Source organism: Camelus dromedarius, chromosome 20, assembly GCF_036321535.1.
Source record: "Camelus dromedarius isolate mCamDro1 chromosome 20, mCamDro1.pat, whole genome shotgun sequence".
Classification (NCBI taxonomy): domain Eukaryota; kingdom Metazoa; phylum Chordata; class Mammalia; order Artiodactyla; family Camelidae; genus Camelus; species Camelus dromedarius.
In genome coordinates this window covers 27,357,595-27,377,744 of record NC_087455.1, presented here as the reverse complement: position 1 = coordinate 27,377,744, position 20,150 = coordinate 27,357,595, and the positions used below count along the sequence as shown (strand labels likewise).

At 40.4% G+C, this 20,150-nt stretch overlaps 1 protein-coding gene across 1 annotated transcript in view; it reads right to left on the bottom strand.

The window, feature by feature from the left end:
• The window catches only part of DPYS (dihydropyrimidinase), an 81,604-nt gene that overhangs the window by 42,082 nt on the left and 19,372 nt on the right, over positions 1–20,150 (bottom strand). Inside the window, exons 3-7 of the mRNA XM_031439474.2 lie at positions 19,148–19,327; positions 17,692–17,881; positions 6,221–6,377; positions 4,845–4,986; positions 2,540–2,682 (exon numbers count right to left, since the gene is read on the bottom strand). Of these exons, the coding sequence (XP_031295334.1) occupies positions 2,540–2,682; positions 4,845–4,986; positions 6,221–6,377; positions 17,692–17,881; positions 19,148–19,327 (812 nt within the window). The remainder of the gene's footprint in view (positions 1–2,539; positions 2,683–4,844; positions 4,987–6,220; positions 6,378–17,691; positions 17,882–19,147; positions 19,328–20,150) is intronic.

Genomic DNA, 20,150 nt, shown 5'->3' with positions numbered 1-20,150 from the left:
GCATCTTCAGGCTCCATTTCTAGTTCTTGTGCTATTTCCACCACATCTGCAGTTACATCCTCCACTGAGAAACTGAACCCCTCAAAGTCATCCATCAGGGTTGGAATCAACTTTTTCCAAACTTCTGTCAATATTGATATTTTGACTTCTTCCTGTGAATCATCAATGTTCTTAATGGCATCAAGAATGGTGAATCCTTCCCAAGAGGTTTTCAATTTACCTTGCCCAGATCCATCAGAGGAATCACAACCTATGGCAGCGACAGCCTTACGAAATGTATTTCTTAAATAATAAAACTTGAAGGTCAAAATGACTCTTTGATCAAATGATCTCTGATGGCCTGCAGAATGGATGTTGTGCAAGCAGCATGAAAACAACATGATGTCACTGTCTGTCTCCATTGGAGCTCACGGGTGACCAGGTACAGTCAGTGAGCAGTCATATTTTGAAAGGAATATTTTTTTTTCTGAGAAATAGGTCTCAACAGTGGGCTGAAAATGTTCAGTAAACAGATGTGCTGCCATCCAGTCTTTGTTGTTCCAGTTGTAGAGTAGAGGCAGAGTAGATTTAGCATAATTCTTCAGGGCCCTAGGATTATTGGAATGGTAAATGAACTTTGTCTTCAACTTAAAGTCACCAGCTGGATTAGCCCCTAACAAGAGAGTCAGCCTGTCCTTTGATGTTTTGAAGCCAGGCATTGACTTCTCCTCTCTTAACTATGAAAGTCCTAGATGGCATCTTCTTCCAATAGGTGTTCTGTCTACATTGAAAATCTCTTGTTTGGTGTAGCCTCCTTCATGAATGATCTGAGCCAGATCTTCTGCATGACTTGCAGCAGCTTCTATATCAGCATTTGCTGCTGCACCTTGCATTTGATGTCATGGAGACGACTTCCCTCTTGAAACCTCATGCACCAACCTCTGCTAGCTCCAAACTTTTCTTCTGCAGCTTCCTCACCTTCTCCACCTTCAGCTGGCTAGAGTCCTGCTCTGGATAAGGCTTTGGCTTAAGGGAATGCTGTGGCTGATTTGACCTTCTATTTAGACTACTCAAACTCTCTTCATATCAGCAATACCAACAGTTTTGCTTCATACCAGCAAAACTTTCTCATCGTGCTTGTGCTCACTGGAGTAGCACTTTTAATTTCCTTCAAGAACTTTTTTTTTGTACTCACAACTTGGCTAACTGTCTGGTGCAAGAGGCCTAGCTTTCAGCCTGTCTTGCCTTCTAACTGCCTTCCTCACCGAGCTTAATCATTTCTAGTTTTTGATTTAAAGTGAGAGACATGTGACTCTTCCTTTCACTTGAACACTTAGAGGCCACTGTAGAGCTATTAATTGGCCTAATTTCAATACTGTTGTGTCTCAGGGAATAGGGAGGCCTGAAGAGAGGGAGAGAGATGGGGGAACGACTGTTTGGTGGAGCGGTCAGAACACGCGCAACATTTATCGATTAAGTTCACCGTCTTACATGGGCATGGTTCACGGTGCCCCAAAACAATTACAATAGTAACATCAAAGGTCACTAATCACCAGAGCCAACGTAATAATAATGAAAAGGTTTGGGACTCTGCAAGAATTACCAAAATATGACACAGAGTAAGCAAATACTGTTGGAAAAAAAGGCGCTGAAAGACTTGCTCCACGCAGGATTGCCGCAAACCCTCAATTTGTTACAAACACAGAATCTGCGAAGTGCAATAAAACAAGGAAGGTATGCCTGTGTAGACTTTTACTTACTACAATAAAAAACCTAATAGACTCTGAATTAATGCCTATTCAATGAAGGTAGAAGGTCTTATTGTATCCCTGTTTACACACGTACATGTGCATGCACACACACACGCACACACACAAATGTTAAAGTGTGTGGGATTCTCTCCATTACAACTGCAGAGTTTATGAGAAACACAAATCAGGATGCAGGTGTTGTCCATGCCAGCATCCTAGGAGGGGAAATTAACAAAGCTTCAGCCTCTACTGAATGCTTTTCTAAGTTGGCGGAATTGGCCAAACCCGCAATATTAACATAGAATTATGGAAATTGGAAACAAAAAGCTGGAGTCTGCTGGGAATGACAGGCTCAGGATGAACTCAGCTGGAAAATCTGGGTAACTAAAAGTGACATTCTTTGTGCTGGAATTTTTCTCTCTGAAAGCTTTCAAAAGGCTGTAATTATTTCGAGTTCTCAATGCAGCCCTTTTCAAACTAAGCCTTTCTTTTTCTTCATTGCCCTGTATCTTTCCTCCATCTGAACACAGATGTTTGCCAGGCACAGAAGTGGGAAATTCATATTGGTTTTATACATATATGCATTTCCAGGGAATGGTAAACAACACAATTTTTGCATCTTCTATGCCAAGGAAAACAAAAGAACGTTTGTACATCCAGGCTTTATCTTGTGCACAGGCTCAAAATACCTGAGCACGACTAAATAAATCACCTAATAAGAAATGGCTGATCAAGGCCAATGATAATTTCTTTGCAAGCTAGTGCTTCTTCTCCATGGGAAAGCCATGGATACAAAAACTTAGACTTACCTTGTGGCTTTTGGGTCCCAGATCACAATGTCAGCATCTGACCCTACAGCAATTCTTCCTTTCCTTGGGTAGAGATTAAAGATTTTAGCCGCATTTGTGCTGGTAACTGCTACAAATCGGTTCTCATCCATTTTGCCACTGTGCTGTAAAACAAGTCAAGGGAGAAAATGCATTTATTTTAATGGTAAAATACTAAAAAACTTCCATCAATAAAAGTATGAGATTGTCTCTCTTAGAACCAAATACAGCCATACCTAATTTCTTAAATTGTGGAGCCAAACACATCTGTGGAGACTGGTGAGTCTTAATCATAATGATAATGATGGAGATAATGGGGTAATATATGGAAGCCTGAAGATAACTTTTCAAAAACCTGTCAGCTTAAAAAAAAACCCGTCATTGATTTTTCCCATTCTTCCCAGAATCATACAAACAACTGTTAAATGCTGGTAACAATATTTCCAATTCTTGTTGAAAGTTTACCACCATCACCTACAACATTTATGATCTGGCTTATTTATTTGCAGAGCTTAGATTTAAGAGATGATCATGTAGACATCAGATGGAATATTACAGAATTAAAATAAGACAGACCTTTAAATCAGGTGACAATGCTTTTAGAAAGAGGAAAAATCAACTAAGAGGTTCAACTTTCTGCTACTGAAATTTACATGAACTAACAGTCATGGACAATCTATTATTGCAAGAGATTTTAATATGGACAAATTGTGGAGGCATGTGATGCCTCTAAAATGATTTTTTTAATGTTGAGAGTTTATCCCTATGTACATTTAAATAGCAAGAGCATCCTAAAGATTTATTTATTTATCAAAGGGTCCCTGTTCCAAAAAAGCATTGAGAACCATGTCCTAAAAGTAATATTCCCATTAATAAACCATTTAATGTTTCAGAAAATAACACGGTTTCCTATAAGTTATTAAGAAGTATTTGATCACCTTAAAGCCATTTATACACTTTATATATTATGAAAATCTGCTGTAATGAAGTTATTTGTAATAACACAAGTTCAAAGGGAAAGGCTGAACCATTAAAGTCTCAGCAAAGAGAAAGAGGAAGTCTTCTGCGATAATTAGAATTAGGGTAGAAGTAAAAGGGGGTGAAAAGGACAGTTACCAGAAGATAGAGCTATAGTGGTGTTTTGAATATCCTTTTATGTAAATTAATTGTTCCAACATCATCTTACCAGTAATGGAGAAAATTAAAGGGTTTTAGAGAGGAAAGTAGCATGAACAGATCTTCATTTCTGAAAGTCAACTCTGATACTGGAGTATAGAATAGATTGTAGTAAGCCAGAGAGCGGAGGCAGGGGCCCCAGCTGGGAGACTACTGCAAGAGTCCAAACAAGAGATGGGCCTCAAGCTAGAGTGGTAGACACGAAGGTGGAAACAAGGAGGCATTTTGGAAATAAAATTGACAAGACTTGGTAAATAGAGTTAGAAGTAAGTGATATGTGCAGGGGATTCTGAGGTGGGAGATGGGATTCATGTGTCATCTGGGGGAGGGGGCTCTGCAAGATGGGTGAGGACAGCACGACAGTGGGGACTGCAAATCTAACTGGGCAGGTCTCCCCTGCTGTCTTTACAGCTACACCTGGCAGCTGGCTGGACAGGTTCACATATGAACATTTAGCTACTTGATTCTTCTCCATCCTCAGGGAGAAATTTTTTTTATTGAAGTACAGTCAGTTTACAATGTTGTGTCAATTTCTGGTGTACAGCATAATCAGGGAGAAATTTTTAAATCATGGAAATGTTTTAAAAAAATCTCTTTTTCTAGACTTTGGATTATTATTATATGACCTCATACACCAGTTTTTAAAACTTGATATTCAAAAGTTCTCAAAAAGGGACATCTACATTTTTGTATGAAATGGAGTTATGAACATAATAAAAATCCTTCATGTATTTTCAATCTTTCCAAGTATTTATACCAGTGACACATGAGTAACTGGGATTCAAAAATATGAGAAATCAAGCAGAAAGGCTGTTACATTTCCAAGAGTTCAAGAATAATCCTTTTGGTACCCGATCTAAATTTATCCCCTAATGTCTGCATCCTGGTCCAATGCATCCTCTAAGCTGAACCACGCAGAGAAGAAAATTATTTCTTATCATCATCTTGAGGGATAGTGTGGTGGTGGTGGTGCTGTTGTAGCCCCAGTCTCTGCTCGAGTGAAAATAGTCAAAATGCTTCTTTATGAAGGTTTTTTGGTGCTCTAGTCCTAAAATGGGCCAGATCCTAGCTGAAAGATTAAGTAAAACAGTCTGGATCCTGTGACACTCACCACGCCTTTTTCCCATATTACTGACATCCGGTCCTCGACACCATTTACTCCATTGGGAATCTTGGTAAAATCATCCTTCCCGAGAGCTTTCTGGCAGGTGTTGAAAGTGCAGTGGTCAGTCCCAGCTGTGGTCAGGTCATCACTGTAAGAGAAACGCATGAGAGCAACGGTGGTGAGGAGACAGAATACGTCAGGAGGCAACCACCCTCACCTCCCCTGATCTCCTGACACTGTTCTCCACTGAAAGTCAGAAAACGGCAGTGGACAAGGAGCAGCTTTTCCAAGTACCTATTTCACACAAGCTTGTTGCTATTCTAGGAAACGCTTTGCAAAATAATACTCTTCCAAGAAGAATGAAGTGGGATCATACTTAGGTCAGAAAGAGTGGGTTCTAGGCTCCATCAGTGACTGTTTCTGTGATTATGAGTTTGTCCCATGCTCAGTTTCTCAACTAGAAGTTGGTAATTATATATACTTGAAGACAGTTATTCAGGATCACTGGCAATAACGTAAGTGAAAATTTCTTGTGAGTGCAGTCCTACACAAAGATGAACCACGCTGATCTGCAGGGACAGAGGCAGCCCCTGGCCAAATGGCAAAGCTGTGATGAGCAGAGGTGAGCCTGGCTGGGGACGCTGATGTCACCAGGGACAGGAATCCTGCTTTGACTTGTGTATAATCCCGGGGACAGACAAGTCTGAAGGAGAAGAGAAGCTGAAAGGAAATGGCAAACTCCTGTGCAGGCTGCTGTGAAAAGCTCTTTGTAACTTGGATCTGAGTATCAGTGAATGGGGAATGACGGGGTGCCCATGAGCAGTGTCTTTCTATTTCTCAAGAAGAGTTATTACAAAGTCCCAGAAAGTTGCATTTCTGAAGTGAGTCTGGATGACCTGTCATAAGGGTAACCTCCTTGAGGGCAGGATTTTGCCTTTCACCCCTGCAGTGGCTCAGCCCTAGATCATGACCTACTGCTCCTATACAGCAGGCACACTGGTTCCTGGGTTATGTCAGCACAGAAAAACATTCAAGAATATTCTGAATGATGAAATAATAAGGCCTAATGAAGAGACCTGGCTCTAGGCAACAAGAGATGGAAAAGACAATGAAAAAAATCAGAAGAGAGTAAAATTTCATTAAAGGGATCTGATTTCCCTGTGGCCAGGAGAGATTTTTGACACATCATAACATAATTAGCTAATGCTTTTGGGGCTCCAGATGAGGGAGTCCCCAGGACTTGTCAGGTCAAGTAGAACAGAATACTGGGAGGTCAATGGAAGGTCCAGACAGCAGGACAGGCTCTTCTACACTCAAACCTGAGATTCATACAGCATCATTATTTTGCCAAAACACTTCACCATCATCTTCCAAGTGATTACTTAGCCAAGAGATTCATGAGGAAGTCAGGCGTGGAAGGGTCGGGTCGCAGGGGTGGACCCATGACGTGGTGGGCTGCGTGGTGCCATTCTCTACTCCAGTAGTGCGTGCCGTCAGTGCCCAGGCTCGCTGCTATGGGCTCTCCATAGACCACCTTCCCTGGAAAGTTCAAAGGAACCATTCAGCACCTCAATTTGCCTTTAAGGGAGCCGTTTGACAAACACATAAATATTAGTCTTCTCTCTTCAAGCAAAGGATAATGGGAATCCTAGACTATAATTTACGCTTGTGAACAGGATTTAAAAATAAAAACGATGGAGCATTTATTATGTTCCAGTCAATGTGCACTGCATGTTGCGGTAGACGGTCATACCCACCTGCTGCTATCAGGCTCGGCCACATGGCTTACTTTGGCCAATTAAATATGAATAGAAGTGACACGTGCTCCTTCCACGCAGAAGCTGTTAAAGCCACAGTGAGTCTTCCCTCTGTTGTGAGACCCACAGAAGCCACTTCTTCAGTTGTGTCTCCCAATGAAGAGAATATGGAGCAGAGGCAGAGCCAATCCATGATGGGCATGAGTGTGAATCAGAGATACATCTCTGCAGTTGTGAGCCACTGAGATTCTAGATTCATTTGTTACTGCAGCATGGCCTAGCGAAAGCTGACTGATACATGTGCCAGTCTAATGGAATCTTCTCAAAATCCCTATCTGGGAAATGCTATTATTACCTCCATTAAAAGATGAGGATAAGGCTTACAGGGCTAAATAATTTCTGTACAGTTACATCACATGCACTCAACATAGATGGAGTGGAGGAGTTGGATTTGAATCCAGGCACTTTGACTCCAGTGGTCTTAACTTCTATGCTATACTCTGATGACAATGATCATATGGCTGTATGGAGTTTGACCACACTATAACTCTGTTACAAATAGACTGATAATCTTTTCACACCCTCAAGGAAAAAAACCTCCTCCAAAAACGTGTGTTAAATAAAAGAACACTCAGATAATAAAATTGTAGCCAGAAATGCATATTTATAAAATCATGCAAATGAGGCCATCAAAAGCACACAATGTTAGAAAAGTTAATAGCGCATAGTGAATTTGAATTTAAAATCAGAATCCTATCTCTGATTAGCATTTGTCAGCGTAAGAGATGCACTGGCATCAACCTGATCATAGCCAGGTAGTCATGAAGGACAGTGCACAGAAAAGGGTACCAAATTAGTTCACTCTGGTCAACCAGATGCCCAATTTTAGTTAAAATCCTGACATACAACTGAAAAAAACTGATTTCCTCAGAGAGCACTGACAGTGGATGGCCACCAGCTGCCTGAGTCATATTAAATTGGAATGTAGCGCCTTACCATCTCACAGACCATTACTCCCCCAAATCAGCCACCTTCCTCCAGCTAGCCTAGGAGCTGAAAAACCATGAAAGCAGGGCTGCGCGAAGCCTCACAAACTTTGCCTTCCAAGTATCAAACTGTGGTCAATAAAAGTTATGCTCCCAGAACTTAGCCACTGCTAAGATCCTTCACTCTCACGATATACACACAACTAGGCAAATCCCACCCACTCTGTCCTGTTCCCAGAAAAGAGGAAATGCCATTAGAATCTCCTTCTAGTGTAGAGAACAAGAAGCAATCACTTTTAACGTGAACTAAGAGGTCATGTACTATTTCCTGGAGAGAGAACAGGACAGACACGGTATTTTATTTGCAGGCACGAAGAGACCTTCTTGTTCTGGGAGAACTTCTTACAGGTGCTTGAACAACAAGAAACTCAGATCGCTTTACAAGTTGCCAACTCAGGATGTTTCGTGGCACTTCATCACAGAGGAAAGATTCTTATCACATGTTCTGTTCAGTCATTGGGCCCATCAAGGTGGGATGGGAATACGGTTCCAAAAGTTCTCCAATTTTAATATCTCTCCAGAAAAATAAGAAGTGTCAGAATCTACCAGCAGTCTGCCAGGACTGTTCTGAAGCCAAAGGACAGATCATTTCCTTGGGAGGGCTTAGCACCTTTAAAGTGTGACAGGTCACTTTTTGGGTATAGACAGCAAGCTCTTTCTGGGCTGTTTTTCAGCTGTCTCCTCATTAAGCAACTGTAAATATTTAAAAAATGAAAAAGCAAGAATTCATAACTATTCTTCCTCGTATTGCACAATGGTTCTAAAGTATTTTCAAAGGACAAAACAGCACGTAGAAGGTAAAAAGGGGACAGAAAACGAGGTGCCTGGATAATTCACACACTGAAGAATCAAACTGGATGATTCAGCATAATGGTGGTTTCTATTAGACTTGTGCCAAAAGTAAAGTAATAATAAATATAGCTAACATATGTATAGCCACTCTAGAGTTGGCAAATACAGTGCGAAGGTCATGTATCTTATTTGACCTTCATGGCAACCAGTATACTGGTTTGACAGATAAGAAACTGACACTCAGTGAGACTAATTTGTCCATCACGCAGGGATAGTTTAAGTGGTACATCAGAATTAGAATCCTACTATACTGATATCATGTCATACATATGCACTAAGTTACCAGGAAAAGTGTCATTTTTCATTTCTTGGTAAAGAGCATGTATTTTAAAAAGTCAACTATAAGCTATTTGCAGACGCGGCTAAGGAATTTTCCAAATTCACTTACGGTTTCATTTACTACCCTTAGAGGTTGGTAACGAAAAGTGCCGTACCTGTCCTAGTCTGATGCTGTCCTGATCACATTTGAGATCAGATGGTTTCAACAACTCTTGGGAGATAGTACTTCTTCACTACTAATCTCCTCCCACTGTCTCAGTGAGTGTCACAATTCGTTGTAACCTGTCTCCTCATACATTTTCTCTCCTTCTTTTTCCATCCTTTGGCTCAAAACCAAAAAAGAATCTGCATTATGAGGCAATCTCCCACTTAGAGGAGTTCTGCCCTCTAAGAGATGCTAAAGATCTCCAACTAAAGAAACAAGTCAGACCAACCCAAACTCCTCTCCAACCACCGACCAGACAACCCATCGTTTGTTAAATGAAAGTGATAGAGCAGGTGTTAATATCTGGTCTGGATTTGGGAGTAGCATTTAATCAAGTCATGGAATCTGTTAGAAAAGGCTGAAAGATGCAGAGAGTATGCCCAGGAGTAGAAGTACTGGCTGCCAAACAGAAAGCCAAATACTTGCATAAAAGTAATTTTCCCCAGCTAGAAGGAGAGAGTAGAACCTTCCCGGGCTTTGTTTAGATTAAAAATATTACATCTACAAAGAAGGAAAATAACGGAGGAGGAAAATACATAGAAGCAGTATAATAAAGTAGATCACACAGATTTAGGTTCAAATCCTGATTTTGCTACTTTTTAGTTGGTGACTTTCTGCAAGATGAGTCATTGCTCCCAGTCTCAGTTTTTCTCATCTATGCAATGGGATCATAATGTCCCTTTAGTGCAGCAATTTTGTGAGGCTTAACTACACTAATGTATATAAAAGTACTTCTTAGCATCTTTCTGGGACCCTGGAGTCACTTTATGTTATGGGCTGAATTGTGTCCCTCATCAAAATTCAAATGTTAAAGTACTAACCCCCAGTATCTCAGAATATGACTGTATTTGGAGATATGGCACTTTAAAGAGGTAATTAAGTTAAAATGAGGTGTTAGGGTAAGCTTTAATTCAGCATAACTGGGGTCCTTAAAGAAGAGGAAATTTGGACATAGACACACATAGAGGGAAGACAATGTGAATACACAGGGAAGAGACAGTCATTATAAACCACCGAGAAGGATCTAGAACACATCCTTCCCTCAGTGCCCACAGAAATAACCAATGGCACCAACACTTAGGTTTAGAACTTCTAGTCTCCAGAACTATAATAAAATTAAGTTGTTCTGTGATCCTCTGATATAGCACAGCAAACAAATACATTCCACAAATATTTGTTTCCTTATGGGTACACAATTTTTTTTAACGTTTTAAAATGGGCAGTTTTAAACTGCTTTGCAATTGGACATAAGGTAAGTCATCTTGCTCTGAATTTAAAGGACAAGGGGTGCTCAGATGTTCATGTGCAAGAAAGAAAAGGAAAAGGCTGAGATTCAACTGCACCTTGACTTAGCGCACATTCATCCTTTCTTAGGAACAGGACTGGCTACCAAGCATCGGCTCAGCGAACCTATGTAAGTGAGATTCGGTTTACTCTTAGCACTAACAAGTAGTGGTCAGCGCAAACACACGGGCAGAGACTGGCCTCTGTGTGGACCTTTCTCCCGTTTGTCCCCAAACACAAGAGGAGTATGTAGGAAGCAGAGTTTAAATAAAATGGAAAACAGGACATCTAAATCCCTCTGTAAGAGAAATTTGTATTTTACAGTAAGAAACCTAGACAGCAAAGCTTTCTACAATAAGGAAAACTAAAACGAAAAAACCAAATCAAATCAAACCAAAACAAATCAAACAAACAAACAATTTAAACCACAATGTAGACCAATTCACTGCAAGCTACTTGAGAACCAAAATTATCTTAATCATCTTTGCAAATCCAACGCCAAGAGAACAGTGCCTAACATGTATCTGGTGTCCAATAACAGGAAACTTAAAAAAAAAAACACTGAAAATTTCAGTCATTAATTGGCAAACAAATTAAAACAGATATATGCCGAGCAGAGTATCAAGTAACTTGCTGAGAGAAATCTCCACTATTCTAAGTAAAGCACCAGAAAAATAGTAAAGCCATGTGTGTCCAAGTTCTATTGGGAGGTGGGAAGGAGAGGTGAACCATATGGTTTTTAAAATGCTATTAATAATTCCATATGTTAATATGTGGCAGAAAAGGAACACATATAAGCAAAGCTACTCAAACCAAAATAAAAAGTATCTCTGTCACTGAAGCAAATGACACACACTGACACATATACCATTTGGACAAAGACTGGAGTACAGTGAGTGAAAGAGATCCAAGAGTGGGCAGACGGGAACTTCTATATGAGATACAATTACAGCTGGTTTGTCCAAATTTATACTTGGGGTGAGGAGCAAGGGAGGCAGATTCGGCTTCTGGAAGAAAAAGATAACACTCTAGCCTTCTGATTCCCCTCCCTCATTTTTGCAGAAGTGGCCTCTCACAGGAAGGATGGGAACTAACCTAGTTCTAGTTACTCAACTTAGATTAACCAAGACTTGAAATAAGCATGAAATTGAAATTCCTTGCCAACTGTCAAAGGCAGCTCAGCTTTCAGTGGCTTGCACGTGAGAGTTTCATTCTTTCTCTTGTAACCTGCTTTTCACCCTTTATTGCGGGCGCTGAACGCTAAAAGGAAACATCAAGGTATGAACAAAGGGACACTGCAGGCTTTGAATTAAAGTTCACGGACTGTCTGCATTCCTGTCTTTTCCTTCCCCGTTCACATCAAAACCCTGGGGAAGATGTACAAAAGATCAACAAAATCCAAATCTGTGCTCGGAAGGAAAGTGGAACCATGGCTGGGCAGACGTTTGGACAGGTTGCAGGAAGACAGAAAGCACATGGGACGGCAATGCTTACAAAGCAAAGCAGAGGCAGCTACAGCCTGGACTCAAAGGAGTAGAGGGTCATGAGAAACATTCTTCAGGGGTGGGAAGGGCAGTTAAAGTGAGGGGCAGGGGGTGAGTTGGGGCACTTAGCACCTATTTGTTCCCACCTCTGCCTGGGGAAACAGCTTTCTGTGGCAGCGTTGATGCTACAGAGTGAAGCTCTCACACCTAAAACTGAAGCTCACCAGTGACCACGTCCACTTACATTCACAAAGCTCGTGGTCTGTGCTCTCTTTTGGGGACAGGGCCTACTCAGGAAACAGATCTCCACAGCAGCAGAGGAAATCCACACCCGCTCCCTGCTCTAACCACGTGGACTGTCTCATGAATAGGGACAGCCTAGGTTCACCGGACACTTGGAAAAAAGACAAATAATATAAAATAAGGGCCAAGATGTTAAAAAAAAATGAAAATTTGACTCAGTAAGAAATAGAGGTAATCCAGGAAACAGAATACTGTTTGAAAAAAATCTCCATTAGTATTCTAATGGGATCAAAAAGATAATGCACCCATTGAAAGAAAAAAATTAAAAAGTAAGCAACTGTGGGGGAAAAAAGGGCTATCAGAGAACAAGTGTTTTCTTGGAGATAAAAATATGATTACCAAAACAAAAGTTTATTAGAACGGCAGAAGAAGTAAACAAAACACTTTCCTAAAATGCAGAGCAAAATTCAAAGTTTTTCTTTTAAAGGTGAAAACAGTTAAAAGACATGGAGGATTAATTCAAGAGATCTCACAGGGGAGTCCCAAGAGAGGAACAGAGAAAATTAATATGAAAGAAATAACAGAAGAAAAATATTCAGAACCAGAGATCAGTCTTCAGATCGAAACAGGCCTGAACAGGAAGGTGAATTTTTAAAAAGCCTACCGCTAAACATAATCTTGTAACACGTCTGGGCTTCTAACACGAACAGAAAATACAGAAATCTTGCAGATGGTGAAAAAGTGACAAAAGGCTATGAATTCTGTTGGCATTTGCCTATTCATCAGTAACATTAGATGCCAGAAGAGAACGAAATGGTGCCCTTATAACTCAGAGGGAAGTAATTCTGAACCTAGAATTCTATGCCCATTCAAGTTGCGAACAAGCTTGAGGACAAGACATCAGAAAATTCACCTTCCAATACTTTTCAAAAATTACATGAGAATCTTCAAAGTAATTCAAGAAAAGCAGGAAGATGGGAACCAAGAAACAGTATATCCAACCTAGGATGCCTTGAAAAGAAATCTGAGGATGACATTCTCTACAGCTTGGAAAGTATAAAAATAAAGCAGAAAGTCAAAAGATTCTCCTCCTTTAAAAAAAAAAATCTCTGCAAGAAGAGCTGATTCAATTCAATAAAAGCTAATTCCATTCAATAGACGGTATGAGGCAGAAGCTGGAAAATCTTCACGATATGGTAGACAGCACACGTTTCTTTTCTGAACCTATTTTAAAAAGAGCTAATTGGAAAAATTCCAAGCCAAAAAAAAACACAAAAACCCAACTTTACAAGATGATAATGGTCTAAATATGTATTGAACTAAAATAAGGCATTCTTTTAATCTCATAGGAGCATAGGAAACCCACTTCACCTTGACACTTGGCAACTGCTTCTCCAAGAGTTCTTTTGAATAACATTAGCTTTCACTCCCAAGTTAGTGATGTAAATTTCTCTGAGGTTCTCTTCTCATGAACTGTTTCTACCAAGAAGAACAGTTCCTCAGTCTTACATTGCAGCAGTTCTAAATTTTAGACTTAACCCATAGACAAAGCATGGAAGACCTAATTACAGTTATAGAGCCAGCCGAAAATGCTGTAGTCCCTGTCCACATAAAGGCAGCAATAGCACAGCTGACAGAACTCAGGAGGAGGCAGAGAGGGTAAATTCCTTTTCAACTTACTAGAGAATAAAGAGACCCCACAAAGAAAGAAAATAGCCAAAACACATAAATGGCACTTCAAGTAAATTATCTAAAGTGACATTTATTATTAACTAAACTCAGGAGGTAAGAGGTAAGATTTATGTAAGCTGGATTGCTCTTTTTCAATGCTCAGAGTCAAGAGATACTGTAGAAAATTTGTAAGTCATTACTTACAGATTTATGGCTTAGAATTTTGGAGGAAACCACCAAAAAAACTAAAAATAGATGTGGTTAAACACTGCCCATTCCAAGGACTGGGCTAAGGGAGATAGAGCATGTTTACTTTTCATTTAATACATTCTTAATCATTTCCATTTCTGGCATTTTTTTTATAACAATGATTAAAAATAACAAAATGATGATAATATTTTAAATAAATGTTTTAAAATGTAAGGCCAATAAACAAAACCAATTAAATATAAACTTGATATCTGCATTTCCCAGCTCTGGAAACTGATTTCTTCTTGAACAGAGTGGAGAGTAATAAAAAAAAAAAAGTGGGCTTTGAGGTTAGATAGACTTGACTTCCAGGTTTAGCACTTACTTGTAAAGTGATCTGGGGCTTAATTTACCAAACTTTCCCAAGCCTCAATTCCATCAGTCACAAAACACTGGTAAAATTTAGCTTGAAGCATTGTTATGACAATTTAAAAAGATAATGTATATTACAATGCATTGAAGAGATAACACATAATAAAACTTGAAATGAGATAAGATATATTAAAATATGTGCCGAGTACATATGAAGCACTCAACAAAGTTGGTTGTTATAATCATTAACCCTCAAGTTGCTATCTTCTGGGTACATACTTGGCAATTCGACAATAAAATGTAATAATAGCATTGCATTTCTAGGCAACTACAACAGAGACAATGAATAAATGGACATCTTTTGTGCCTCCTGAGGCAGTGGTTCTCACACTATAACGTGCAGTTCTAGTTATAAGGGCACGTTCTCTTTCAGTGCCACTGGGATGGCGCCCAAGGGTCTACATTTCTAACGAGCTCTCAGTGGATGTTGATGCTGTAGTCCAGGGACCACACTCTGAGTGACAAGGTCCTGGATGACGGAGTGGGCTGGTAGAGGTATTTACAGACAAAAAATGTTCACATTCTACATCTGTGAGGCTGAACTGTTTCTTACTTAAACAAGATAACAACGAATAGATGTGTATTGCTCTTTTACGTTCACGAATTATGTCAGATAATAAAGAAGTGCCGGGCAGCTGGATCTTCTGTGAAAGGTCACAGTGCCCACCAGCTCCTCACGTACTCCAGGACTCCCCACGGACCTGCCCCTGGAGTGGATGATGCAGCCACTGTGTGACTAGTTTGACACGGCTTATGTCCAGCCCTCCCTCTGCTCCCTTCAGGTTCCTGTTCAGGTTCCTCAGGCAGGAGGTCACACGCCAGCAGCAGGAAACCCCCTCGTGCTAATTTATTCCAGACCTCTGCTGCCTCTGGCCATTGTGCATTAGAGTCTTTTCACAAATGTTATTATAGTAATTCTGACTCAACTAGAACATTCGGATTGACATTTTAAATATTTCATATTTATAGCCCCTTTACAAAGGGATTTAGCAATGTCCAAAAGGCATATAGGCACTTACACTTTGAACCAGCAGTCCCACCCAGGAGGACTCTTCCCTGAGGCTACCCATCTGTGGTAGACAGCATAATGGTGCCCCAAAGATGTCCATGTCTTAATCCCCATAACCTGTGAATATGGTACCCTACATGGCAAAAGGGACTTCACCGTTGTGACTAAATTGAGGTTACCCTGGGTTAATTAGGTGGTTTCAAGGTAATGATCCAAGGGTCCTTAAAGTAGAAGAGAGATCAGAATAATGCAATGTTCTCCACCCACCATCGCTGGCTGTGAAGATGGAGGAAGGGGTACAGGAACCAAGGAAAGTCGGTGTCTCTAGAAGCTGGAAAAGGCAAGGAAGGGAGCTCCCCCTGGAGCCTCCACAAGGAACACAGCCCTGCTGATGCCTCGGTTTCAGACCAGTGTGACCTGTTTTAGACTTCTGACCTCCAGAACTATAAGATAATAAATCTGTGTTGCTGTAAGCCACTAAGTTTGTGGTACTTTGTCAGAGCAGCAACAGAAAACAAATACACCTTCCACCAATATGAGACAGCACATGCATCAGGCCATCACTGTGGTTTTATATGTAAAAACTGAAGACTGGAAACAGCCTAAACATCCATCATTAGGAACCAGCTGAACAGATACAGTGGAAGGCTCTCCAGCTGTGAAAAAGAATAAGGAAACTCTCTATACTTAACAGGACATAATTTCAAGTAGGAAAAAGCAAGATACAGAACACTATGTGTAGTATTTTCAAGTAGGAAGGAAAGAGAAATAAGAATACACATACATTCTTTTTTGTAAAGAGAAACACTATAAGGATAGGCCAGAAATAAAGTAATTAAAATAATTACTTAAGGGTTGTGGGATGAAAAAGCTAGGGAGAGAAGTAGTATGTCTCTGAGAATACATTATTTTAATATATCATTTTGATTTGGGGGCCAAGTAAATGTTTTACATACTCCAAATATAAAATTAACATCTTAATACAAATTAAAATAAAATGAAAATATTCCTACTTTTAATTTCAATAGTTTTCTGCCTATAGTTTACATTCTGAAACCATTCCTAGACTTAACTCTGCTCCTAATGGAATTCTATCCCCATGCAAAATACTCAAGATCAAGAAACTGTTTCCTGACAGAACTGTCAAAATCATAGCTTTCTGGTGGGTTAAGACTGACCTTTTCTGCTGATTTTGCTGTTTCTTAAATCATTACTGACATTATGGACCTGACTGACAGGCTAGAGGACATGGTACACGACTTACAGAGCAAATTAGAGAAAACCAATTTCACAGCGCTAGCAATAGCGCCATCTAGTGGCGAAACCTAAGGCTATGACTTCAAAATTGCAGTACAGATTCTTTTTGAAGTGTTGCACTGCACTCTTATACTGAATTATACTATATATGAGGGGAAAAGCAACTAGAAATGGTTGGTAGTAAGACCTTATCAACGCCTGTGTGAAACAGGTGTTACTCTTAGTACAAGATACTGATATACTGTATTCAAAAATGCATTTAGCTTGCACAAAATCTTTATTGAATCTTCAAGCAAAAAGAAATAATCTTGAAAAAATTTATCTTTAGTGTCAATTACAGACATGCCAAATCTATTGTCTTATTTTTTAAATCCATATTATAAAATGCAGCCAGTTTCAGTTTACACAAACAAACAAACGTCCAGGATGGTTTATAAGATTATTTCTGATTATCCGAGTTCCTGAGAGTGGACTGATGGAAACCATTTGCACATCCCAGCGGGGAGGGGTGGGGGTTGAATCACTGAATGAAATGCACCTTATTTCTTTTTCATCCTTTTTTCCAGTACTGGCCAATGAATGAAATTATTTCCTTGCTCAATTCTTATAAAAAAACAGGAGAAAAAGAAACATCTTTTCTTTTAAAATGACGATTTACATATTAAATTAAAGTGAGGCAATTAAGCAATTTGGAGTAGAAATAAATTTGCTTCTAAAATCTTAAAATAATTGTCATACAAGTACTAGTTGGATAATTGCTTCAATTGTGCCAGCACCCAAGTTGCTCTGAGACAAATCAGTTAGATTCAAAAGAAATTTGTTGAGCACCTTCTATGTGCCCTGCACAAGCCTGACTGGGGTATTGAGAGGACTAGTGGAGGTGCCTAAGACACAGGGAAGCTTCTTAAAAGTTCTCTGGAGAGTTTGCAATTAGTGGTATGAAGGGCAGAGCCATGGCTGCAGGAGGGCAAAAACAGACAGGTGTGCAAAAGCCTGGGAGGAAAACAGAAAGGATACTGATAAAAGAAGGAGGAAGAAAAGTTGTGGAAATTCACGGGCAACTCTTCCCTAAGCAAAAGCAGAGGATGCAGGTATTTTATCTTACGAGTACTGAGCCAGAAGTGAGGGCACCGCTCAGGAATTACCGTCTCTCCTGGCGTCTGCGATCACCTTTGCCGCGGACTTGCTCATCACGTGCACGACGTAGAGGGGGCAGTTCACGGCGCTGGCTATGGTGATGGCTCTCAGCGTGGCTTCCGCCTCCACTGCTTCTGGGCGGCACAGCTCGTGGCCCTCAGGACCTGTGATCCCCAGTGCCAGCATCTTCTTCACTCCCTAAACAGGCAACAGCAACATACACCCGTGTGAGAAAGGTTTACTAATGACAAACCTCATAATTCTGTTGTGAAATGAATACACTGTCAGGCTTTTATTTCAGGTCTGATAGGTAGAGGTGTGTGTGTGTGAACATGTGTGTATACACAGTGTATGTATTTGGTAAAAATAATTTAATGCCCTGATAGCATATGTTAATTTTTCATACACAGATTTCACAATAAAGTTATTTTGACTGAAACGGTGAAAAAGATAGGAGGTCTGTTCTAATCACATTCTTTGAAGAGCAGTGCCCACAATTAAGACTTATTATTGGTTCATAACAAACAAAGGAAGGCAGAAGATTCTAGTCCCCCGGATTAGATCTTTGTTGAAGTGACTCATGGTATCACGTAGTTAGTTCTACTTTTTACTGATTCATACTCTTCACTGCCCTCTCCCCCAACCCACGGAATGATATTAGACCGGTTATTTCCCCTCTCCAAAAATGTTATTTCTTCCTTACAAAAAGGAAAGTCAAGACTCAGAGGGTCAGAATGACTTGCCGAGTGTCACCCAGCTGGGAAGTGGAGGAGTCCAGTTTAAACCCCAGTCTGTCCAGTTTACAGCTCATGCTGTCCTACTATGACCCCCACCCCCACCCCACCGTGGCCTCCTGGCCACGGGGCCTCCATCTCACTGACTGTAATGGGAACTGAGCCCAGGGAGAGAGAAAGATCAGCTAATACACAAGGTAAGAGACAGCTCTCTAAATCTTGCAGGGCTGTACCCTTTGGGCATTAATTATGGAGCTAACATGAGAGATAAATATTATCTAGGTTCCTCCAGAGCACCTTTTAATACCCAGTGTCTGAAAAGAGTGAGGCTTTAAGCAGCTACCTAATGTACTGCTTAAGTCATCAGACTATACTAATGTCTACACTTGGGCATTCTGAACCAGTAGCTTGAGCTACTTAAATTTAAATTAAAAAGGGGGGCTGCTGGGGACACACACACAAAATTGTGTTTTTAGAATAAATCTTGTTTGAGATCTAATAGCTAGTTTGAAAAAGGGAACTCCTCATTCAAAGGCACACAACCACCGAAAAAAAACAGAGCAGGGAAGCAGGTCATTTGAGTCAAACGTTTCCAAGCCATGGAAAATCAGTTTCTGAATTTCCATTCTTCCAATCCGTTACATGAATTTATCTACTTGGGGTCAATCATCTTCACCTTAAGTTATGGCCATTGTCACTTCTGCGGAAGCTCTGCAAGGCAACTGCTTACCTCTGCAATTAGGTCTCCATTTTCTGCGTGAACTTGAGCGATTGCGCCAATTTCCTTGCACCGAGAGAAGGCCGCGTACAGCTCCATATCTCTCACCATGTACAGATCTTTGTAGGCCATAAACATCTTGAAAGAGTTCACACCTTTATCTTGGGTAAGGATTTTCATTTCTTCTTTAACCTAAAAGGGCACAGGAACCACAACAAAATGTCACTCTTTAAAGACAGTATCAGCATTCTCCAAGATGTTGCACTCAGAAGAAAACTAAGTAAAATAGGGACATCAGTTGAAGTCCAGAAGAATGTCATTAAGGCCACGATCTTTCCCCTAGGTTAGACCTCAGATGAACTGCTGTTGCTACGATACTTTTAAATCATGAAAGAGTTAGTAGTTTCCCCCGCCAAATACTTCATTTCTATACTGAGATAGGAAATTCTCAGCATCTCTCTCTAGAGGGGAAGAAATTATTCTAGAACATGAAAACAAAGCCATTTGGCAGCAACAGAAGCAATCACGTCTCTAAAAGGAATCAAAGTTTTTGTGAAGTAAGGGTTTGGGCTCAAATCTGAAACCCACAGGAAGAGTCTGGAGACAGAGGAAGAAGAAGATGTAGACTGACCCACTGGCAGCTCCTGGGAAGTGAGAGACTTGGACCAGTCAGAATCCTCAGGAGCCGTCTGGGTTGCAACTAAAAGGTTCTGATAATAATTCCAATGTGTGGGTGACTGGAGGGTGCAGGGGTGGTTCCCCTACACCGCAAGGCAGTACTCCTGACACCAGCCAGGTGTCCTACAATGCAACTCGAGTTTGACACTGTCTCCCAGGAGACTGCACCAGGTTCCACAGGTTAAGGGTTCAGTCCTGTGGGGCGTCCAGGTTGTCACCAAAATCAGTGGTTCCCACAACCCCTTTCTCAGGTTCCATTAATTTGCTAGGGCAGCTCATAGAACTCAGAGAAGCATTTTACTTCCTGGATTACTGGTTTATAAAAGGATATAATAAA